Consider the following 24,348-nt stretch of genomic DNA (forward strand, 5'->3'; position numbering starts at 1 on the left):
CCCTCACAGAATAAAACCACAGTGAGAAGGGCTGTGGGGTGGGCTGCTCTGCAGGAGCCTGGGTGAGACAACCTAGGGCAACAAGACGTCCAGGGCAGGGGTTAGGGTGGGGGTGAACCACTGCCCCCACTCCGAGCGCTCACACCCATCCATTTCCTGCCAGAGCATCCCTTCTACTTGTCCCTGAAGGGGCACCCCATGGAGTTCTTCCCTTGGGGTGTAGGACTGCTCAGAGCCAGCCCCAACCTCTCAAATACAGTAGCTCCTACCCATCCCAGATCTCTTGACAGGCTCCAAGCATGTGTGCACCTGGGAAACTCACATGAGCCGCATAGCAACCCTGTGAGTTGGTGCATATCTTCATCACCCTCATCTAGTTGGGGAAACTGAGGCTCAGAAAGGTGAAGTGAGAAGAAATACTCCCGAGAGCGTATTTCTCCCAGGAAATGGAGACTCTCATGGGGCTTGTGTCATGCTCCCTGCAAACCTCCCTTCCCACTCCCGGATGGAAAAGTCGAAAAGTTGTGGGTTGGGGGAGGAGCCGTGAAGTGGAGGAAGAAGTCAGAGGCTGCCCTGCTTGGCCAAGTCCCTTCTCCCCGCTCCACACCCACCTTGCCTGTTCCAGTTGGAGCGAGGTCCCAAGGGGCCCACGAGCTGGTGGGAGAGAGTGAGCACTGTTCAGACTCGCCCCTCGCAGAGTTGAGGTCAAGCCCACTCTGCAGGGCTGGCTAGCACACCTGCATGGTGTTCCAGAAAGCAAGCTGTCCTGCCACCCAGAAGGGGCCTTCGGCCATGGAGGCCTCAAGCACTTGGCCAGAGGGGCATGGGCCCCTCGGATGGCTGCTCATTCATTCATTCACTCAGCAAAGTTCCTGCAGCACCCAACCAGGACCCTTCGAGGCCGCTGCCCTCAAGAGGCTCTGAATCCAGTCAGGGAGGGGAGACAAGCTAACCACAGCCATCTCAGAGCCCACTCACGGCTTCCCTCCTTCAGTCCTCACGAATCTCACTCTCCTTGCCTTTGAAAAGGGGGAAAAGCAGGGGTTGGATGAGAGAAGGGATGTGGAGTCTAGCCTGGGAGATGTGTGGACAGTGACGGTGACAGGGATGCTGGGGAAGCCTTGCCCCCACCCCCACCCGGAGCCCTCCCCAGCTGCCCTGCCTGCCTGACCACTCAGGAGAGGAGAGAAGGCACCATCTTCCCAAAGGCTCTGCTGAGACGCCCATTTCTTTAGGAGAAGGGTCTAATGGCTTCTTTCTTCCCAGTGGTGGGTAGGCAAGTTGCTACTTTGCAGCACAGGACAGGCAGAGGGGAAGGGGTGGGAGGGAGGGACCCGGGACAGGACACACCGGGGCTGGGGCATCCCAGAAGTTTGGGGGGCAAGGAGATGACCGAAAGCAAGCGGCTTACCCCCCCCCCGCCCCCCGCGGAACTCAGGTGAAATGCAGTTCTAATTTTGCTAAAGAGGATTCGGAATATGGAGCAGACCCCCCACCCCCGACAGAGAACCAGCCCTCGTGCTTATGGAGTCCTTCTAGGATTCCCCAGCTGGACAAGATCGCAATACGGGCAAAACCCAGGCCCAGCCGGCTCCACCTCAACCTGGAAATGCAGAACCCCAGCCCCCAGCAAAGCCTCCTCGCATCAGTAAATATTTCTGGGACCCCTGGCCAGAGAGGCGGTGCCCACGAGGGCTGGTGACTGCATCCTGAACTCTGTGTGCAGTTTTCTGTCCCGCCGTGCCCACTCCCCCGGTGCCCCCAAAGCGAGTAGCCAGCCAGGAACTTGTCTATGTGAGGAGCCCTGCAGGGAGGTCTAGAGTCCTAGGAGCTGTGGCCACCCCACCGTGGGCTTGACCACACTGCATTGTTATGAAAATGTTTGCATTAGCTGCCGACTTTAAATATTAGGAGATAACACATACAAATTCCAGCTATAAAACCTCTCTTGAAAGCATGGAAAATCAGGCCTCCATCCCTACAGCGATGTGAGCTGGAGCTGGGAAGACTCCCCTAGTGGGTTTCATCAGGCTGCCCGCCTGTCCCATGGGGGCATTCAAGTTTGCCTTTCCGGGTCTAGTCCAATCTGCTCCCTTTAACCCCCACCCCCTTCACAGCATCAATGAACAGCCTTTAGCTAGTGTCTGCTTGAATGCCTCTGGTAACAGGGGGCTTACTACATCTTTGAGGCAGTTGGTCTGAGCAGTTGGTCCTAGGAAAGGGCTCCTAATTTGAGCTCTCTTCCCCCTTTCTGTAATTAAGAAAGAGGCACAGGAGAGAGGTGGGTTTGAGAGTCCAGCAGATCTGGATCTGAGCTCCTCTCTAGCATGTAACCAGCTGTGTGATGTAAGGTGAATGACGGTCTTTCCTCGCTTCGGTTTCCTTAGCTGCACCTCCACTGCAGGGCTGTGCGAGGCTCAAAGTAGAGCAAGTTCATAAGCGCCTAAAGCACGGTCTGGCACGCCCTCCCCAAATGGCCTGGATCATTCTACGCCACCTCCAGCCGTGGGTCCAACCAACTCTTCCGGTGAGCCCTGGGGCTGGGAGTGCCATTGGAGAGAGCTAAGCGGGGGGCTGTGGCAGCTAAGTCAGAGGCAGAGCCAGACTGGTCTTGGGGGTTAGCCACACTTGAGGGCCAGCCCCCCAGGAGCTGCAGGTCTCTTCTCTGCCTCCCAGACAGCTTGGCCCTCCAGGTTCTCAGGGGCCTTGAGGGTGGTAGGCAGGGCCCCTGGAGGGAGCCCCCACGTCCCTGCCCTCTACACACAGCCGGTAGCCTTCCCAGGATGGGATCCCTACTCCTGGGAATGGAACTGGAGGTGGGGGAAGTCAGGGGAGGGAAACACAGGGAATGATAATCACCACCATCCAGGAACAGCTGCCATTACCGTGCACCCGGCAGTGTGCCTGGCAGGACGCTGGACCCTTACCTGAGTCCTTGAATAGGATTCTTCTAACAACCTTAGGACAAAGAGACTGCTCCTCCTGTGTTACAGATATGGAAGTTGAGGCTCAGAGAGGTTAAGAAACATGCCCAGGGCTGCACAGCCAGGATTGAAAATCTCATATGTCTAGTGTGTGAGCCTGCGCTCCTGACCACTGCACTTTACTCTCCTGTAATTCGCCTGTGCCTTCTTCGTGCCCAGTCATCAGGGTGTTGGGTGGGGGGAGAGTTTTTACCCCAAAGTGCTTCTCGATGGGTCTCTGAGCCTCCACCCGGGAACTAGTGAGGGTGCACTGGAGTGTGTCACCGCGCCAGGCACTTTGGGCGCGTGTGTCTGGGCCATGCATGTAAGCGTGAGTGTGCGGGAGGATGCCTCGCTTCTGCGTGAGTGTCCACGCGGGGACTCCCCCGGTGGGTCTGCGTGTCCCGGTGTCGCGGGGGGCGCCCTGACCGCGGCTCGGCGCGCGCGTCGCCTCCGAGTCCACGTGTGGACGTGGGGCGCGGGGCGCGCGCCGCCCCCCGAAGGTGCGGGCGGGTGCGAGCGTGCGCACGTGCGGCGGCGGGGTCCGCGGGCCGGTGTCAGCGGTGCGGCTCCGTGTCCCCCACCCCCACCCCCGCCTCGGTGCTGATTGGCTCGGCGCCGTGACGGGCCGGCCCCCGCCCGGGGCGGCGGCGGCGGCGGCGGGCGCGGGTGCCCGCGTGTGCGCTGTGTGCCGGCGTGTACGCCGGGGTGTGCGCCCGGCCGCCGGGTGTGCGGGAGAGCGAGGGAGCGCGCCGACGCGCCGGCCGCTGCGGCCGAGCTGGAGGGTGCGCGGCGCCCCCGCCCGCCCGGCCCGGCCATGGCCCCCGCCTGGGGCCGCCTGCCCCCCGCCCTGTGGGTCGTCACGGCCGCAGCGGCAGCGACGGCCACCTGCGTGTCCGCGGCGCGCGGCGAAGGTGAGCAGCAGCGGCGGCGGCGGGGCGGGGGCTGCCGAGGGGCCGGGGCGCGGCGCCCGCTGCCCTAGGCTCAACTTCCTTCCCCTGGACCCTGAGCGCCAAAGGGGCTGGGATCCCTGGGCTTGGGAGGGCGGGGGACAGGGATGGCACCGCGGGAGAAACCCGAGGTCAAGGGACAGCGCGATGGAGATGGGGACAGGACTGGGGGACAGGGACCCTAGGGCTTGAGGTTGGGGGACGGAGGCCCCCGGGGTCTGAGGGACGGCGAGGGAGGATAGGACTGAGGGGTTCAGAGCTGGAGACAGAGATTTGAGGGTTGGACACTGGGGATGAGGGAACAGGACGGGGGGACAGAAGACAAGAGAAGAGGTATAGAGGAGAGAGGGGACAGAGCAGGGGACAGGACCAGGGGACATGGCAGGGACAGAGGACAGAGAACAGAGGGACACAGGGATGCAAGATGAGGATCAGAAGGCTGAAGAAGAGGGCAGGGGTGGCCTTGAGAGAGGGGACCAAGAACTAAGGAAGGAGGAGCAGAGAGCAGGACCAGGTTGCGGGAAGCCAGACAGAGGGGCAGAGAGGGAGTCTTAGGTGGGAGGGCCGGACGGCTGGGGGGAGTCACAGCTGGAGGGGAAGGGCAGCTCTGGTGGGCAGGAGGGTGGCCCTGGGAGGAGGGTACAGTGAGGAGCAGGCCGAGGGGCCGCAGAGGGGCTGAGGCAGGCAAGGCCCTGGAGAGCCGGGTCTGGTTCAGGGGCAAGGCGGGGGCAATCCAGCCACTCAGGGGACCCAGGGGTGGGAGGTGGGGGGTGGGAGGAGTGTGGGCTGAACACTCAGAACAAAAAAAGGTCTGGGAGGTGACCTCCTGGTGGTGGGAAGGAGCAAGGAAGGCTGGGAAGAGGCACCCATCAGGGTCCCCCAACACCCAGGGCCTCACATCAGCACACGTGCACACACAGGCGTGTGCGCACACACACACACACACACACACACGTACAATTAGCCCCACTGAAGTCCAGGTCCAGCCCGGGATGCCGCCCTGGGTTCTGTTCTGCACCCCACCTCCCATCCCCTAGGATCTCCTCTGCTCCTCCAGCTCTGCCCAGAGGAGGCCCAGCGTGGTATCTGGGCAGGATCCAGGGGCTGGTGTCCTGGGTCCAGAGCTGTGTTCTTACCCTGGCAGGATGAACTTCTTCCACATGCGAGGGAGCTCCAGAGCCAGTGCGCCTCATCCACACTCAGATACACCAAGGATCCACCCCCTCACGCACGAACAGCTCAGAGACACAGCCGTCCCCGAAAGCACACATGCACACACGGACCCACATCGGATTTACACACATAGACCCAGGCCTGTAGAGACTCCCATGCATGGACCGCCCCGCACCTCAACGTCACCCACAGTCAGATACACAGAAGGGCAGCCAGCATACATGCGCACAGACACGCGTGTGCACACACACGTACAGAGGCGTGCACATGAAAACACGCACAGCCCTGGGCGGATACTGCATGTATAACGAGACCCCCAAGCTTGCATTCATGCCCGCGGAAATGCGTGTGCACGTAATAAATGCACACGTAGATGAAGTCAGTCTCCAGCGGAGCAGGGACTACGGCAGGGGAGCTGAGAGGTGAGGTGAGGGCGCAGCAGAGCGGGGCCAGCTGGGGTGGCTAGTGAGCAGACGCAGGTTCCTGGGACACCGGGAGAGAATCGAGGTGGGGGCCGGGTGAGTAGGGAAGAGGGCCGGATTGGGCCACAAGGGCCTGGGGACTCCCAGGTTTGGGTTGGGGGAGGGGACAGTGTCTTACCAGCGGGATGCTGTGGGGTCCACATTGAGGCTCTGGGCTTTGGACAGTACACCCTCAACTCCTCGCTTCAGGTATCTGCTCCGGGAAGGAGGCAGCACCTTCCAGAATGGCAGACTGGCACACCCCAGAGCCCGCGGGGGAGGTGACTTTGAGCAGGCTCACCTGCAGAAGACAGGCCTGTGAGAGAGGGGACGTGCCCAGGGAAGGGGCAGTGGTTGGGGAAGAGGCAAGGGCCACAGAAAGAGGCAGGTGGGGATGTCTTTGTCCGGGGCAGACGGAGGCATTGTCCAAGGGCCAGTCCTCGCCTGTCCAGCCAATGCAGCAGAGTACCCACAGCGGGGCGGGGGTGGGCCATGCAGGCTGGACAGCCTGGGGCAGACTTTCCACAAAGGCCAGCCCTCTCTCCCGAAGGCCAGGAGTCCTTCCCAGTATCATTCCTGGGCTGGTGCAGTGCCAGGATTGGCCAGGGAGACTGTGGGCGCTCAGGGAGGGATATTTGCTCCCAGATGGGCTTCTGCAACCGTGGCAGTGCCCCGGCCTGGCCGAGTGCCCCCGTGCCAGGTCCCTCACGGGGCAGGAGAGGGCCCCACACCTGCAGAGTTGCCCCCTGAGCCCCACCAGGCTCGTAGCCCCTCATCGCTCTCTGGTGTGGGTCATCCAGCACTTTGGGGCGATCGCCGAGGCGTTCACATCCTGGCTGACATCCTCTGGCCACCCGAATTCTCCAGCCTCACCATCATGCGCTGCGTCCTCGGGGAATGTAAATCAATTTAAGTATTAGTCTCAGCGAAATGGAATGGGGGAAGGTGACGGTGCTGGAGAAAAAAAAAGAAATCGCATAATGCTTTCCACAGTGGAACAGGAAAGGCTTAGGAATTATCTGTGCTTCTCAGAGCAGGAGAGGGACCCGTTTGATCTCCCAGAACAGCCCAGAACAGCCCGGGCGGGTAGGCCTGAGAGGGATGCCTCCAGCCATCCTGCAGGTGAGGAAACTGAGCACAGAGGGGTTAAGTGATTCGCTTCACTGCAGGCCCGAGAGACCATGAGCCCAGTCCTCCCATTGGCAAATGGGGAGATGGGCCCAGAGAGGAGAATTGACTTCACGGATGGCACACAGACCTACAGGCCAGCAGTGCAAGAGGGGGAGTGAGCCCAGGCCTGGTGAACAGAAGGGTTTGCGTTTCCAAGGGGACGCAGGGGGAGTGGGGCTCAGGCTGGGCTTCTCTCTGGCCCCCAAGCAATCCCCTGCAGGCCTGTGACAGGCATGCTGGGTCTCCTCCCCAGCCCCCCATGGGAGGGGGAGGGCGTGGGAGGTAGGGAAGAAGGGGCACAAAGGGAGAGGAGAGGAGGGCAGGGACAGAGAAGCGTCTGGAAGGAGTTGGAACAAACAGCCCTAGAATCCTATAGCTCTTCCCAAATCCGATAGAATCGACTTTTGACTTATCTTTGGATTATCTGAGCCCCCTGGCTGGCTGATCAAAAATCAGCTGTGAGTGTGGTGAGGTTTCCAGGGTGGGAAGGGCCTGGAGAGTGGGGTCTGCAGGCGGCTGCCCCACCAGTCGTGCAGCTCCGGTGGGGAGGAGTCTAAGTGGTGGACATTTGCGCTGACTGCCCGGGGTAGGGGCAGGTCTGAGCTGCGTTCAGGGGACTGGAGAACGCGCCCTCCAGCTCTGAGACCCCATCTGGAATGTGGGTCGGGATGGGGGAGCCCACAGGTCCCCCGTCACCATCCTCTCCCTGACTAGGCTCTGCTGGTCTGGGGGAAACTGCAGTGCGGCCCCCTCCCCCTCCCACCAGCCAGCAGGAGGAGAGAGCTTGCCTGACCCAGTTTTCTCTCCATTGCCTGAGAGGGAGGGAGGGAGGCGGGAAGGCTTCTCTGCCTGCGCCCCTGGCGTGGGGCCGGCTGGGGAGGGGAGATCCTTTTGCGGACACTGGGTCCATCCCCTGATCCCACCTGACCCCTGGGGACCCAGGGAGGAGGGCAGAGGCCCCTCCCCTTGTTCTGCAAGCTCTCTCCAGCTGGCCTCCCCTCTGGGGTCCCTGACAATGGGGTGGGAGGGTAAGAGGAGGGAGAAAATCAGCAAATAAGAGCATCTTCACTCCGACGTTTCCTGAAGACACTTGTCTCCATCTTGGAGGGGCAGACACAGAGCTATGCAAATTTCAGGCAGAAGGACACCCCGCCTCCCTGCAGAAAAGTTCCAGGAGGGCCCCAGCGGTTAACCCTCTGGAACCTGCCCCAGCCAGCCTAGGTGGAAGCCCGTGATTGCGGGCTGGGAGAGCGGGTGCGCAGAAGAGAGCGAGAAACGGGAAGCCTTGGGAATGGGGAGCCAAGAGCCCTCTCATACTCCCGTTACCAGATAGATCGAAGGAAGCAGGGGCCCAGAGAGGTGAAGAGACTGATCCGAGGACACACAGCAATCGAGATTCAAACCCCGATTTCTTAACAGTTTAGCATGCTTTCATCAGAGAGGCAGGAGGGGCAGGACTTGGGGAAAGGGAATTAGCTTTAATAAGGCAGCGATGCCAGGTTTTACAGTTTACTCTCTAGATGTCGTTATCCCCATTTTACAGGTGAGGAAACAGGGTCAGAGAAGCCAAAGTCAGCTGCTCCTATGTAGCCGCACTGCGATCTGAGCCCAGCCCTGTCTGGCTCCAAAGTCAAGGTCTTCTCTGTTGTGCTGTTGAGACTAAGCGGGGTCCCCCTCGACCCCTCGGGGGTCTGGCTTAGAATAGACTTGCCTTTCAGGACCCAGCTCCTTCCCAGCCACGGTGACGGCTCACAGGTTCTGCTTCCTGGGCTCGGGCCGCTGGGGCTGGCGGTGCCGTCTGTGGTCGCCCCCGCGGGTGTTCTGGAAGCCAGCCCTGCCGCCTGCCCCGGTGGGGCTGCGAGCACGGTCCTGCGTGGCCCCGAGGCCCAGGGTCTTCACTGGTCAAATGGAGACAAGAGTCACCACCTCTCGGCCCCGTCGCCGTGCAGGTTACGGAGGAGGCATCTAACGCGCCCCTCGCGGAGCTCGGTGCACAGTAGGGCCGGGAGGCAGCTCTTACTGTTCTAGGCCCCCCCACAACCGATGTGCTCAGAGGACGAACAACTGCAGGCCGCCGGCCATTGCAAAGCTGGGGCCGGTCCTCCCGCAGAAGGTACGACCTCACGGTGCGAATCTTGCTGGGGGCTTTTGAATGCCAGCGTGTCCCATGAGTGAGGTGAGGATGGGGCCGACCTCACAGCACCTGGGAGGCAGGACCCGCCGTCACGCCCATTTTTCACAGGGGGAAACTGAGGCTCAGGGAGGGGCAGGGACTTGTTCGGGAACACACAGCCCCTACATGGCGGGGCTGGGGATCTGGCCCGGGGCCTCCTGGACTCCCGAGCCCATCTCTTAGCCATCCCACTGTATCACCAACCAGGGAAGCCCAGTGCTTGGGGCAGCTTGTGTTCCGGGGGTCTGGAAGGTCACATTTGGGCCCAGGTGGTGGAGGATGGCTTCAGGCAAGAGGGACTACTTGAAGCGGACCCCGAAGGAGCGGGGAAGTGAGGCATGGAGCTGGCGTGTTCGGGGCTGAGAGTAGACCAGCGTGGCCAGGTTGGGCTGTGCTGTGGGACTGCGGAAGGGTGTCCTGGGGTCTGATGCTCTCTCCTCTCCTGTTTTACAGTGAACTTGCTGGACACGTCCACCATCCACGGAGACTGGGGCTGGCTCACGTATCCGGCTCACGGGGTAGGTGACCAGCAGTGGGGCCAGTGTCACCATCAGATAGACCAAAAGGAAGCAGGCGCCCAGAGAGGAGAAGGGACTTAGCCAAGGCCACACAGCAATTAGAAACAGAGCTGCTGATTCCCTCCTTCTCTTCCTCCCTCCTTTCCTTTCCCCCCCTTCCCTCCCTTCCTCCCTCCCTCATCCCTTCCTTCCTATCTTCCTACCTTCCTTCCTTTCTTCATGCAGACCCCTGGGATTACAGAACCGACCCTGGTGCTGGGCTCCCGGTTCTTAAGTCTAAGGCTGTAGGTGTGAGATCCTTATGTCCATTCTGGGCCTGCAGATTCACGACGGGCCCCAGTCAGGCCATTCACCCCATCGGGATTGGTCCCCTCCCTCATGCCCTGCCCTCACCAGGAGCCACCCGGGCCCCTGGGACTCCCACGTGTTATTCTTGTCCATCAGAATCATCTGGGTGGCACCGTCGGCACCCACTGTAGCCAAGCCCCCAGGCTCTTCTGGGCTCCATGGTGACCCTGGGCTGAGCGCATCAGGTCTCCGTGGGTTCTGGGCTCTCAGGTGGTACCCCTCCCATCCTCCTGGGGAGCTGGCATGGTAACCCCAGGGCACCCAGGTTCCAGGCTGCACTGCCCGACCTTCCACTTCTCTTATCCAGACCTGGGGGGAATCCGTGAGCCTGGCGGAGGCCCGGTTCTGCCACCGACAAGCAGGGCGGCCCTGTGGTCGCCACCTCACTCCCTGAGTCTCAGTTCCCCGTCTGTGGCGAGGGATGAGCATGTGACGACCTCGTGGGCTTTGCTGTCAGGCTGAGGGGAGGTGACACCTGGTCTTGGCGCCGTGCCTGGCACCTGGTGCGCCCTCACTGAATGTACGATCACTGTCATTGTCAGTAGCGTGTGTCATGGTTCTGTCACAGACATTTCCTCCTGCACGCATGCGCAGAAACACACACACACATCCATGCCACAGACACAGGCGTGTCACACACACGTGACTTCTTCCGCGAGCGCCGGCCTCCACGGCTCCAGAGACAAGGGTCATAATGTTAACGATGATGGTGACAAGGACATCAAGAGTGAATATTTGTGAAGGGAGTGGGAGTATTTCTTCACTTTTCATCCAGGCCATTTGTGGCCTGTGGCGGGGGCAGGCTAGAGCCCCCCTCCTCTCCTTCTGGAGCTCTCGTCTCCGGGCAGCAGGAAGCCGAGTCCACTGTCAGTAGCCCCCGTGCCCCAGGCCTCAGGGAGCTTCACAGCAGGCCACGTGGGCCCAAGACCCCAGAGGGAACGCCTTTCTGCCTGAGCAGGTCAGCCCTGCCTAAGGGCAAAGGCTGGGTCCTTGAGGTATCCCTTAACCTCCCTGGGCCTCAGTTTCTCTCTGTGAATTGCTCCTCTGTGTGTACCCCAGATGGCTGTCTCCCGGGGGCGAGCAGAGTGTGAAGGGACTTGAGAAAGTGAGCTGGCTCTGCCCATGGCAGGGGACTGACCCTTGAGTAAGGTGACGGCCTGGCCGATGGCTGGGTCAGCTTTTCCCCTGAGACCCAGCAGCTAGGAAGGAGTGGGCCTGGCCCCAGGTGGGCTCTGGGTGTCTCTGTCTCTCTCTCCTCCTCGGAGCTTAGGACTGGGTTTTTAGAGTAACAGGGAGTTGTAAGGGCTTTAATCAGGTGGGACCATGACTGGACTTGTGTTGCTGCTGGTCGTGCTGGAAATCTAAGGTTGTTTTGCTTGCAGGGTGCTGTAAAGCATGGCTCAGAGTTATCTTATCCTGTTGGGGGGTTAGAACAAGTAACGTATATTCACACAGCTCTGAACAGTTCACAGACATGATCTCATTTAATCCCCACAACCAATCCTGCGAGTAGGTCCAGCCACCCCATTTCACAGAGGAAGGAAGCTGAGGCTCAGAGCAGCAAGGAACAACTTGCCTTCAGACAGTTTCCAAAGGATGGACTCAAACTCTAATCAGTTGGGCCCAGAGCCTGCGTTGAGTCCCCTTCCTCTTTGGTCTGTGTCCTCATCGTGAGAGGGTGGGAGGCCCTCCAGCATTGTCTGCTGAGCCGGGACCACCTTCCATCTTTATGGGGCCTGGAGATGGGGCTTGCCAGAGGGGCGAGAAGGCTGGGGGAGATCGCTGGTTCCCAAACTCTAGACCTTGACCCTGTTCCAGGCTAGCAAAGGGCTCTGCGTCCAGGGGGGTCCGGGGAGGTGCCTGGGAATCTTTTGTTTCCTAAGCTTTCCAGGGGATTCTCCTGCCCAGCTGGCTAGGGAGCCTGTGGACATGGTCCTTGGGGGTCCATGAGGTTCCTCTGACTCTGAAGGCTCGTGAGCAGCCTGGGAGCGAGGGCCGTGCAGGGCTGTCTCCAGCTGCAGCAGAGTGACCGGGTTGCCAGCTAAGGCCGCACAGCCTGAAGCCAAGCGTGCTGCTGGGTCTGGACGAGCCCGTACTCTGCTGCCTGTAATCAGTGTGGCCCAGGCAGGTCACTGGCCTCCACGTCCCCGTTTATAACACGGGGACGACCGCAGAACCTGCTACGTGCAGTTGTCATCAGTGAGGGTGCATGAAAGGGACATTTTCCTGGGAGAAACGCGAAGCTCTGGGAGGCTAAGCAGCTCTGCGAAGGTTGGGGGACATCCGGCCCAGGACCCAGGCTCTTCACCAGGCTGTGCCCCTCCCTCCGCACCCTGGGACCTGTTCCATCGCTTCCAGTGAATTAACAGGCGCTACCCAACGCTGCCTTAGGTGAGAGACACATTCCCTTGTCTCACCCGAGCCTCAGCAGCCCCTGGAGTGGGTGGGAGGGGCGGCACCGCCAGCCCATTTCACATAGGGGAAGCACAAGCTTCAGGGAGGGGAGGGGAGTCCCCAGGGTCAGTGCGTTCTGTTGCAGACAGAGGACAGAGTTGCAGAGCAATGGCGGGGGTTGGAGGAGGAGGGCACCGGGGCTTAGAAGGCGGGGGGGCGGGGGTGCCCAGGTGGAGAACAGGGCTCGTTCCATCCTTGCACCAGCCTCCAGGAATCCGTGCCGCTCCGGGCGTCTGCAGCAGCCCCTGGGGCTGGCAGGGCGAGGCCAGGCCGTTGGCGTTGGTAGAGCGGCTGGAGCAGACTCAGATGGAGCTGATTAATTTGTCCAGGTCCCTGGCAGGAACCAGACAGGGAGCAGCTGGCTGGCTCTTTGGTGCCCCATTAATTGTGACAATGACTTTAACCCCAGATGTGACACAGCACTGCCCAGAGGTCCTGGCTACAGCGTGGGGTCCCGGGGGGTCCTTTCGGGGTAAGGGGTGTAGGAGGCATAAACTTTCAGGTGAGGCTGGCACACCCTGGACCTCTTCCCCAGGGGTCCCTGGAGGCAGGCACAGGTGGGCTGGGAAGATGCTGCCAGGTCGGCATCATAGCCGTCCCGTTCCTCTGGTGCCCGGCTGTGCCAGGCCCAAGCCGAGCCCTTGGCAGCCTACTTCTTTCATCCTCTCAATTCTCGCTGCAGTGGGCCTGTCCAGGCCCCATTTTACAGATGTGGGCACGGAGAGTTGAGACCACATGCTGGCCAAGATAAGATGAGATGGAGGGGCTTTTGTCAGACAGGAAAGACTTGAGACCCCCATGGTCCCCACTCCAGCCCTTGCGGGTCACTCAGAACCCTACAGATGCTCAGAACATCACGAGGAGTGGTTTTTACCTCCCCCACCCCCTTAGGCAATAGGATCTCTAGTTCAAGGACAATTGCCCATAGAGCCCCAAGAGAGAAGAGCAAGGCGTTGCATCTCTGGCTGACCCAAGGCAGGGACCGAGAGCCCATCCCCTCCATCTGCCCTCAGCCCCCAGACCCTCCTCAGGGCTCTCAGGGGTCCACGGAACTTCACCCACGGTGACTGCTCCCAGCCAACCAGCGTTCTGCAGTTGAGGAAGCTAGGGCCCAGAGAGGAACAGCAATTTGCCCAAGGTCACACAGCAGGTTAGAGACCAACAGGTCTTGACCTCTCGGCTCCTGGCTCATTTCCCAGCATTGGGTCTTGCATGTGAATCTTCTGCCAAGCTGGGCTATCTGGTGCTCGCTGCACGTCTCTTATACTTCCTGACCTCTCGGTGGCTCTTCCCTCCCATCCCCGCAAGAGCTTCCTGCTTCAGCCTGCAGGAAGTTTTCACCACCCCCTGGATGCCCACCCTGCTTGGCATGGAGCCCTCCACCACCTTGTCTGATGGACTGTGGGGTGGTCAAGGGAAGGGAATATTTCTGGAATGTTCCTTCCTTTCTTTTTAAAAAAAGTTGTGGTAAAATACATACAACATTTACCATCGTAACCACTTTTTAAGTCTATAGTTTAGTGGCATTAAGTACATTCACTGTGTTATGTGACCGTCCCCACCGTCCATCTCCAGAACTCTTTTCATCCTTCCAAACTGCAGCTCCATCCCCATGAAACACCAGCTCACCATTCCCCAGGCCCCCGGCCCCTGGCAACCAGCATTCCGTTCTCTGTCTCTACGGCTCTGAGGACCTCATTTCAGCGGATTCATACAATATTTGTTCTTTCCCAGCTGGCTTATTTCACTTTGCGTAATGTCCTCGAGGTTCACCGTGTCATAGCACACATCTGAATTTCCTTCCTTTTTAAGGCCGAGCACCATCCCATTGCTTGGCTACGCCCCATCTCGTGTACCAGTCACCCGACGAGGGACACATTTGGGTTGTTTCTACCTTTTGGCTCCTGCGAATAATGCTGCACGAACTCGAGTGTATACGTATCTGTTTGAGACCCTGCTTGCAATTCTTTTGCGTGTATACGCAGAACGGAATTGCCGGGTCGCAGGGTAGGTCTGTTTTTAACTTTCTGAGGAACCTCCGCGCTGCTTTCCACAGCAGCTGCCCCGTCTTACCCTCCCACCAACAGGGCACAAGCGTTCCAGTGCCTCCACGTCCTCCCCAGCATTTGTCATTTACTGTTGTCTAGATACTCGCCATCCCCGTGAGTGTGAGGTGTCTCTTGTTGTGGTTCTGATTTGTATTTCCCTAACGATGAGTGACGGTGAGCATCTTTCCGTGGACTATTTGACCATCTATATGTTTTCTTTGGACAAATGTCTATTCGAGTCTTTTGCCCATTTTTCAATCGGGCTGTTCGTTTTTTTGTTGTTGAGTTGTAGGAGTTCTTTATATATTCTGGATATCAATCCCTCATCAGACCCATGATTTGCAGGTATGTTCTCTCCGTTCTGTGAGTTGTCTTTCATTCTGTTGATCGAGTCTGATTTATTTCTGAATCACTGATGCCTGGCTAGCACCTGGCACAGAAGCCACCACGTTCAACTTTCCCACATGCTGGGACTCCCTTGTTGAAGGCTTTGGGGCATGGTCAGGTCCATGCCTTAGAAAGATCCCTCTGGCAACTGAAAGGAAACGACCCGTGGGCTCCCTGACTTACCCAAGCAAAGTCGACCCCCCACCCCCAGCCTCCCACCCTGGAGTGTTTGGAGCCACCATAAGGACACAGGGTTGGGTCTTGTAGCTTTGGCATCAGTTCCGGTCCTGGCTCCCCCACTCACTAGCTGGGTGGCTTCAGACACGGGGCTCACACCTATTTCCGCATCTGTAAAAATGCAGCAAATAACACTTTTTGGAGGGTGTGGCACTCGGGGGGATCACATCTCACAGTGATGGTCCGGTAGAAGGTTGGCAACTCAAGGGCAGAGAACATTCGGTCTTCCCAGGGATGCCCCCGGCCCGCGAATGTGTGGCAGGGGTGACTGGCAGGAGGGGGCGGGGTGCTCCCGCTCATTGCAGCGCTGCGCTCTGTCTGCCCGCAGTGGGACTCCATCAACGAGGTGGACGAGTCCTTCCAGCCCATCCACACGTACCAGGTGTGCAACGTCATGAGCCCCAACCAGAACAACTGGCTACGCACCAGCTGGGTGCCCCGCGACGGTGCCCGGCGCGTCTACGCCGAGATCAAGTTCACCCTGCGTGACTGCAACAGCATGCCCGGTGTGCTGGGCACCTGTAAGGAGACCTTCAACCTCTACTACTTGGAGTCGGACCGCGACCTGGGCGCCAGCACACAAGAAAGCCAGTTCCTCAAAATTGACACCATTGCAGCCGACGAGAGCTTCACGGGTGCCGACCTGGGCGTGCGACGCCTCAAGCTCAACACGGAGGTGCGCGGCGTGGGCCCCCTCAGCAAGCGCGGCTTCTATCTGGCCTTCCAGGACATCGGGGCATGCCTCGCCATCCTGTCCCTCCGCATCTATTACAAGAAGTGCCCCACTACGGTGCGCAACCTGGCTGCCTTCTCGGAGGCGGTGACGGGGGCCGACTCGTCCTCGCTGGTGGAGGTGCGGGGCCAGTGCGTGCGGCACTCCGAGGAGCGGGACACGCCCAAGATGTACTGCAGCGCCGAAGGCGCGTGGCTGGTGCCCATCGGCAAGTGCGTGTGCAGCGCCGGCTACGAGGAGCGGCGGGACGCCTGTGTGGGTGAGCGCGCCGCGCGTGGGCGGCCGGGCGGCACCGGGCTCAGTCCGGGCGGGGCTGCCGGGGTGTGGGGGGGTGTTGCGGTCGGCAGGCATGGGGGTGGGGGTGCAAACAGCGTCTGGGAAGATGGGTGACCCGCTGGCGTTTCTGTGTGGGCAAATACACCAGGCCATGCGTGCGTGTGTGTGTGTGTGTGTGTGTGTGTGTGTGTGTGGAGCAGGGGGAGGGAGAAGAGAGGGAGACACACCAGAGCCAGGTGGTACCGTCTGTGGGCATTGCGGAGACGTACCTCTGGGGACACCTGCAGGGTTGGGCGTCCAGCTGGGGACATGCCTGTGGGAGGGGACGATACTATGAGCGACCTTACATCAGGCATCGTTTTAGGCATTTTTCACATATTAACTCATTTAGTCCCCAGAGCTAGCCTATGAAATAGAAGCTACTGTGATCCTGGTTTATAGAGGAGGAGACTGAGGCACAGAGAGGCAAAGCAACTTGCCCAGGGGCACACAGCTAGGAAGCGGCAGAGCTGTGATTTGAACCCAGAAGTCTGGCTCCGGAGTGGAGTGGAGGGAAGGGGCAGCAGTCCCTGAGGGCAGGCGTGCAGCATGGGGCCACTGGGAAGGTGTGCAGGCAGGGGCGCCCAGGGAGCATGGTCTCCGTTGGGTGTGTCCCTGGGTCAGCTGACCCCGCCTGCCTGTGTCTGGGGGGATCTTGTCCAGGGACCTGTGGGAGAGGACAGCCAAGGTCCTTGGGAAGGGGAAGCCGAGGATGGAACAGCACGGCTCCTGTTCCCATGAGCGTGCGGCTTGGGTTTCCACGCAAGCGGACCAGAGACCAGGAGCCAGTCCCAGACCCCAGGCTGTGGGCGTGTCACCCTTGCACTGTGCCCGTGTGGGGCCGGTGTAGCCGGGCATCCCAGGCACCCGGGACACTGCGAGAGTTGGTTGGACGGACAGCTGGTGCCCCATGTTACTGGTCTCAGCCTGGTTGCCCTCTGCCCTTCCCTGGCCTCCCTGGGGGGCTGGACACATGGCTGCTCGGCCAGTCAGAGCATAGCGAAGCCTGCTGTTGGGACCACTGGTGCTCCTGGGGGAGGAAGATGTTCCTATGCAGAGATCAGAGAGGCTTTGGCCTGGCCCCAGATAAGACGTGGGACGGGACCCATCCCTCAGCCCCACGCAGGCAGGAAAGACCCCTTAGTGCTCACAGGACGGAGCGGGGCACAGGTCCAGAGTTTCAGATCTCTGGGATCAGAATACTCCATCCAGCTACCAGGCTCCTTCCAGCCCCTCTCTGGGGCTCTCCGGTTTCCTTAAGAAGTCCTTCACACTCTCAATGGCTACGAGTCTTCATCTCTTGGGACCCTAACCGCCAAAGCACCTTCTGTGACGTTTGCCTGTTTCTGGACTTGCTCTGCCCCCTGTGGCCGCATCTGTCAGACTCCCAGGCTTCCAGCCTCTCCTGGTTCCCATCACAGTCCATCTCAACTGGCTTCCAGCACCCCTCCTTCTGATGGGGACAATAAAGTCCCTTAGCAACAGTTCTCGAGTGTTTGCCGTGGGCCGGGCACCTTCGTAAGCACCTCTTACTCGTCATGGCAGTTACTCACTCTGTTAAGCATCGGGTGTGTCCCAGGCATGGGGATTTAGGCACGGGGAGTCCCTGCACTCGGGGAGTTCACACACTTTCTCATGCTTACACCAGTCCTCTAAGCGAGGTAGCCTATCTCCATCTTACAGATGCGACAAACTGAGCCCTTCAAGCTAAATCACAGTGTAGGGCTCTGATCCCAGGCTGGCTCCCTCCAGAGCCCTGAACTGCTTCCTAGGTCCGCAGAGCCCTCTGCCAGACCCCGCTTCCCTCCTCCCTGGGGTAACAGCACAACAGTTAGTCACTGGCACAGCACAGGCCATAATAATAGGGCCAGCTGGTCGGTGGATACCTGCTTAAGGTCAACCACTGACCCCAACTCTGGATTTAGCCAGCAAGCGCAAGTAAGACACTTTCCTGTCCAGCGTGCAGTGGGACACCCTTCTCCTTGGAAACTGGTCCTCCTGATGGTGGGGCCAGAGGTCTCGGGTCGTGCTCCAGCCCCCTTGTTTGACAGGGGTGGAAAGTGGAGCCCAGAGAGGGAATGTGTCTTGCCCCAGGCCCCGCAGCGAGTCAAGGGCAGGACGGCAGGTAGAAGCTCCCTAGTCCCGGGGCACCTGGGTGGCTCAGTCGTTAGGTGTCTGCCTTTGGCTCAGGGTGTGATCCCAGGGTTCTGGGATCAAGCCCCACATCGGGCTCCGTACTCTTCTGGGAGCCTGCTTCTTCCTCTCCTACTCCCCCTGCTTGTGTTCCCTCTCTCACTGGCTGTCCCTCTCTCTGTCAAATAAATAAATAAAATCTTAAAAAAAAAAAAAAAAGAAGAAGAAGAAGCAGCTCCCTAGTCCCGAGCAGCAGGACCTTCCCAGGGCTGGGAGAGGCCGAGGCCATCCCCATTGCCTGGAACTGCTGGTGCATTAATAAAAAATAATAAAGAAATGCCAAAGCGGGGTTAGGAAATTGCAGCATATTTTGAATTTTACACTTAAATCACAATACAACATAATTATGCCAGTTGGAAGATAATTATAGGTTTTATAAAAAATATTAATTCCTAATGCACTGCAGGCAGAGAGGTCTGGGGATGGAATGCCAGTGGCAAGTCGCACGAGGAGAGACTTTTCTCACCCCTGTGAGTGGCTTTCTGGGATTGTCTGTGTAACCTCCTTGGGAGAAGTAGCATGGGTCTGACACGGAGCCCTTCCACAGGTGGGAGGCCCCGGCTGGTGGCCCTGCCAGGAGCCCCTGTCCCCACCCCTCCTTGGGTGGGTAGCCTGAGAGTGGGGAGGTTGGGGGCCAAACAGGAGCCGGGAACAGACTGGGGGTGCCTTTCTGGGCGATGTGGGTTGTCTTCTTCCTCTCAAAGCTGTATCTCCCCTCTGCCACCAACCAACCTGAGTGGGACACCCTGAGGACCGTGGGTCCCGCCTGGCCTTCTCCATCGGACAGTTGTCTCTGAGCAAAAAGTTGAGGAGGAAGGGCTGGGCCTTGGGGTCCCGGCTTGCCCAGCCTGATCCCACTGCCTTCTAGGAGGAGGAGGGGATCCAGAGCCCGAGGCCTGCGACAGGGCCCAGCCCAGGGCAACAGCCACCCTCCCAGCCTGCAGGCCCCCTGCCCCCTGCTTTCCCCCTCACAGCTTTCCACATACATGGCCAGGGAACACTTGATCTCACCGAGAAGACAGTGGAGTCCAGGAGAAGGGACCAAGCCAGTCACGGGGCTCTGCGAGGCCTTACTGAGACCCGCAGAAGAACGTCAGAGCCATGGGGAGCCGGTCCAGTTTACCAGTGGGGAAGCGAGGGCCCGGAGAGCTAAAGTGACCGGTCCAGGGGCCCACTGCTAGGAGGGGTCGATTGGATCCCAGATCTCTAACCAGAGCGCCCCCCACACAGCACAGCGCCAGGCCCAGGCACCTGTCCCCACGGCTGGCTGCAGCCACCCCCCGCCCCCCCGCCAGGCAGGGGAAAGACCTCTCAGAACATCACCCCATGGAGGAGCAGCCCCCAGTCTGAAAGTCCTGGTTGCCGTCCTTCCCGTCACCTGGACGCAGAATACAAACCACCCTCGGAGGCCCTAATCATTTTTCTATAAATATCAGAGAGTCTTGCTTCAGAGGGGGAGCGTGAGCCACGAGCTCTTTCGCCTTCCTGACTGTGTTTAAAATCTGATTTAGAATTAATTTCCTTTGGTCATCCACCGGCGGACACCTTATTTGTCAAATCTCAGGCTCTTGGCGGGGGAGAGGGGAGAGGTGGCGGGGCTGCAGGCAGCTGCCGGCCGGGCGGGCGGCCTGGGCAAGGTGCCCTCGGCAGGGGCAGCGGCCCCGCCTGGCGCTCGGCCCACACGCCGGGCACGCGGGCTCCGGAAGCGCCCTGGGTCGGCGGGCAGGGCCGGGCCCCAGCCCAGAGCTGCTCCATCTGTCTCAGCCATTAATTCCCGGCTCTGCCTCCAGGTCTCCGGGCTCCCCGAGGCCTGGTGATTAGTATTCTTATTAAAGATTATTTTATTTTCATTGCGCGGATTAATCTGGCTTTGACACGTTCTAGCCATATGGGTATAAGCGGAGCGTGTGAGAAGCACCCACCGGCGAGCGGCAGAATGGCCGGGCCATCTCTAAGCCCTGCACCCGTGTTGAGAGGCTGGTGGGGGAAGGGCCTGGGCCCCAGAGGCTCCCCCACCTCAGTTTGCCTTCTTTCTCAGCGGGGAGCCTCAGGCAAGGTCCTTGGCCTGTGTCCTCCCTGCCAAACTCGTGTTATTTCCAGCCACATAGCATGGTGATAAGTGCCAGGCATGGTCCTGGCGTGAATTCACATGTCCTCACTCAGGTCCCCCTCACAAACAGCCCTAGCAGGTGGGACCTATTATTATCCCCATTTTACAGATGAAGAAACTGAGGCCCAGCAACCTGCCCAGCATCCCTTAGCCCAGGTGAAGGGGTTAGACCAGAAGAGGAACCCAGGCAGCCTGCTCCCGAGTCTCTGCTCTTAACTGACAAGTTAAGTGGCCGGTCAGGACTCAAGTACTGTGGGCCATCTCACCGGGCTTCCTTCGTGCCATGAACCACACCGACGTGTCACCACGCATTTTCTGTGCCTGTCACGGCTCAGAGAGCTCCTCGAGAGCCGAACCCGCTCTTGCTTATCTCGGCTCCATAGTAGCAGCTCAGTAAATCTGGGGGAAGGAACAAATAAGCGCCGGGCAGAATGAGCCAACGGCCCCTGAAATGCTGACCGGCACAGATCTGATCACGACAGTGGGGATTACGGGCATCCAGCTCAAAAACGGGTTGCACAAATATTTGCCGATGAAGTGCAAAGCCGTCTTCCTCTGCCCGATTCCTGGGCCCAGAGGAAGGCTCTTCGGCTTGCCCCAGCACTGTGTCTCCTGGAGGACTTCTCGGAGGAGGAGGTGAGATCACAGTGTGTCACCTAGAAGCCCCACAGCCCCAAGCTCCCAGCCCCCCATCAGGCCCGAGACCTCTTGGGGTCTCTGCAGGGGGGAGGGAGGAAGTCTCAAAGCGGAGGCACGTTTTCCTCAGCTCTCCAGCCTGTAGGCCCCGTCTGGCTCCGCGGCCTCCGCGTCTGTGAAGCAAACGCGAGGGCAGTGTCATTCCTCCTGGTTTCAGGTTTTCTCTCAGGCTGGGAGAATTTTACAAATTAACTTGACTTTAGCTATTATAATAACGAGATACGATTTTTTTTTTTTTAAATGACATGATGTCTTTTCAAGGGAAGCTTCTCTCAAGCATCAAGTTTCCCAGAACCGGACTTAGTGGATAGACTTCCCAGTGAACCTGTCGTGGTCCCTGTTGCAAAGGAGGCCAGGTCCATGGTGCGGCCGGGAGCTGCCTGGCCAGCAGCCTCGAGTCCTCCAGAGCTCCCGGGCTCGCACTCGGCCCAGAGCAGATAATGGCAGGATTCACTTGCTTCGAAAACTCCTACGGGCGCTGACAACTTCTGCTCTGAGCCAGACACGAGGAAGGTTGAGACGAACAAGGCCTCCCTGCCCTGGTCACAAGACGCTGTCCACAGACAGCTTCTGGTTTGGGAGGCGAGTCAGACGTACAGATAAAACAGGACGGCCGTTGTGTGATAGGCGGTGGTCCTGAGCGGGGGCTGCAGAAGTGGGGCAGGGAGTGGTGGCTTCTGTGTACCTGCATGTGTGTGTGCGTGTGTGTGCGTGTGTGTGTGTGTGTGTGTGTGTGTGTGTGTTTAGGTGTGGAGAAAGGCTTCATTCAAAGGGACAGTTAAAAATGAATCTTAAAATTGAGTTCAACAGGTTGACCAAGGGGACAGAAGCCATCCCAGGAAGAAGGCACAGCACATGCAAAGGCCCTGAGGCAGGAAACAAGCTGCCAGATGTGGGGACTGGCCAGTCCTTTAGTTCAGCCAGTGAAGAAGCGGTGACACTGGAGGAGGCGGTGGGAGGGCTACGAATGCCAGGCGTGGCCGTTTAGGCCATGGGGAGCCCATGAGGGTTTGAACGGGCAGTGACGGAGCCAGGTGTCATTTTAGGGAATTCCTCAACCTAGAATGTCTCCTCTCCCTGCAACGCTGACTTGTTCTTATTTTGTAGGCAAGACTCAAATATCATTTACTTCTCCAGGAAGTTAGCTCCTCCCACCATTTACCCTTTGCCACATCACCCGCTTTTTTCCTTTCTGGAAATGATCACAGCCTCCGTTACCGCGTGCCTCCCCCTCCAAGGGGCTGGCTCTGTGAGGGCAGAGACTGTGTCGATCTCGTTCACGGCCATGTCTCTGGCGCCCGGATCCGTGCCTGGCGCAGAGTAGGCGCTCGTAAATACTGCTTGCATAAATGGCAGTCAGGCGGGCAGGTGGGGCCGGGGAGGCAGGGCTGGAGGTCAGGGCATCCAGGTAAGAGATGATGCAGATATGGAGAGGCTGGGGAGAGGGTCACCTACAGGATAGGTCCGTCCCAGTCACGGTGACAGTGCCTCTGGGAGGGGGGGGAGCCTGCGATTCCAAGGGGGTCATTGCCTGGGGAGCTTGGAAAACAGAGTCCCAGGCCCCACGTTGTCTCTTCCACCCACGTGGCTGTGGGAGGCCTGGAATCTGTATTTTTATTGGGGTCTTATTACCTGGTCACATTGCCACCCACTCCATTCCCTTCCAGCTTTCGTTCCTCCCCAAGTCGCAACCCTTGGCGTAGCCTCTTGACCCCCACATTCGAGGCAGTGTCTCACTCGGGGTGGGGGTCCTGTGATGGACAGATTCAGGCTGGAGACAGTCCTGGTCAGGAAGTGCCACTGGAGGAGACGTGACTCTGGTTTGAAGAGGCTCTTTCCTGGGCCGACTTCGGGGCTGGGACTCAAGTATCGGGGTCCGGCCTCTGCTCTGCCCCCGACTTGCTGTGCAACCCAGTGTAAGTCACAGACCCTCTCTGTGCTTCGGTCCCTCCCTCTGCCTATGAGGGTAGGACCAGGTGAGGCTGAAGGTCTGCACCGGTGTCCCTTGGGAGATCCTGCTGGAAGCCCTGGGTCAGAGCGAGAGCTGTCCTGGGCCGGCCAGTGTGGCCCGGCCGGCTCCTCTGAAGCCACCTTGTCCTCTGCAGCCTGTGAGCTGGGCTTCTACAAGTCGGCCCCTGGGGACCAGCTCTGCGCCCGCTGCCCTCCCCACAGCCACTCTGCGGCCCCCGCTGCCCAGGCCTGTCGCTGTGACCTCAGCTACTACCGCGCGGCCCTGGACCCACCCTCTGCAGCCTGCACCCGTGAGTACCAGCCTGAGCCCCAGAATCCTGCACCGGGGGCCAGGACCCCATGCTCCCGGGCTCCAGGGAGCCAGTGCTCTGGGGCTGAGGCAGGGACACGTGGCTCTCTGGGACCAGGGGCCAGTCTAGGGTTGGGGAGGTGACTCTAACTCTGCTCAGTGGGGGTCCCTACCTTGACCTCTCTGGGGTCCCCACTTCCTGCCATATGTCACCTGCCACCTCTCCAGGGAAATCTTTCCTTCCTTTCCTCTGTCTTCTCTGCTTCGGAGGGCAGATGAGAGGTGGCTTTGGTCATCTTCTCACCCAGCAGTGACAGTGATGTCCTGGGAGCTGGGGTGGGCAAGCCAGGGGGTTCCCGTGAAGCAAAGGAATGTCAGAGGAGCCGCCCCCGCCGGATCCCTGTCATCCCTGATGAAGCGCTCAGAGCTGCCTTAGTGTGTGTGCGACGTGTGCGTGAGTGTGTATCGGGAATACACGTGGCTGCCAGCTCGGAGGATGGCACGTGCGCCCTGGATGCCTGCAGTGATTGTGACACTGTGCGTGTCTGTGTCGGCAGCTGTGCCTGTGGAAGACGCCTGCGTAGTGTTTGTACGCTCGAGTGTGAGCGTCAGAGCCTTGCGCCCGTGTGTGTAAAGGATTGTTAGCGCTCTGTGTGCCCATCTGGGTCCCTGGACGGGACTCCCGAGCCCCTGCAGAGCTTGAACGAATGTGCCTTGTGGGTTCAGTGTGCGCACGCCTAGCTCTGCCGGGGAGGCGCGTGTGCCTGGAGAGAGTGTGGTTGTGTGTGCTCACGCCCTGTGTACCTGGGGGGACTGCAAGGGACCCTGGCACCGTGCCTGCAGGGCTGCGTGACTGTCTCGGCATTCTGCCGACAGGGCCCCTTCATCGCCTCCTCCCCTGGCCCAAAGGGGCCTCTCACGCTCCCATCCCATTTGGGAGGGCGGCAGCCAGCTCAGCCCACCCCGTTTGCCAACCCTGGTCTCTTGTGGGGTGAGGGGCACGTCACACAGTTCTGACTGGTTCTGCCCCCTAATCTCTCCCAGCCTCAGTCCCCAATCTCCCTCTCTCCCCTCCTCCATCACACCAAGCCCGCAGGGTCCTTGTACGTAACAGGTGGGAGAGTACGTACACACACACACAGTCTCCCTCCCTCCCTCC

The 24,348-nt window shown here is 59.6% G+C and overlaps 1 protein-coding gene across 1 annotated transcript in view; it reads left to right on the plus strand.

The window, feature by feature from the left end:
- The first annotated feature begins 3,780 nt into the window (after positions 1 to 3,780).
- EPHA8 (EPH receptor A8) overlaps positions 3,781 to 24,348 on the plus strand; it is a 33,643-nt gene continuing 13,075 nt past the window's right edge. The window contains exons 1-4 of the mRNA XM_040619372.1: positions 3,781 to 3,877; positions 9,344 to 9,408; positions 15,211 to 15,874; positions 23,035 to 23,190. Of these exons, the coding sequence (XP_040475306.1) occupies positions 3,781 to 3,877; positions 9,344 to 9,408; positions 15,211 to 15,874; positions 23,035 to 23,190 (982 nt within the window). The remainder of the gene's footprint in view (positions 3,878 to 9,343; positions 9,409 to 15,210; positions 15,875 to 23,034; positions 23,191 to 24,348) is intronic.

The sequence above is a fragment of the Ursus maritimus genome, unplaced genomic scaffold (genome assembly GCF_017311325.1).
Source record: "Ursus maritimus isolate PB19 unplaced genomic scaffold, ASM1731132v1 scaffold_32, whole genome shotgun sequence".
Lineage (NCBI taxonomy): Eukaryota > Metazoa > Chordata > Mammalia > Carnivora > Ursidae > Ursus > Ursus maritimus.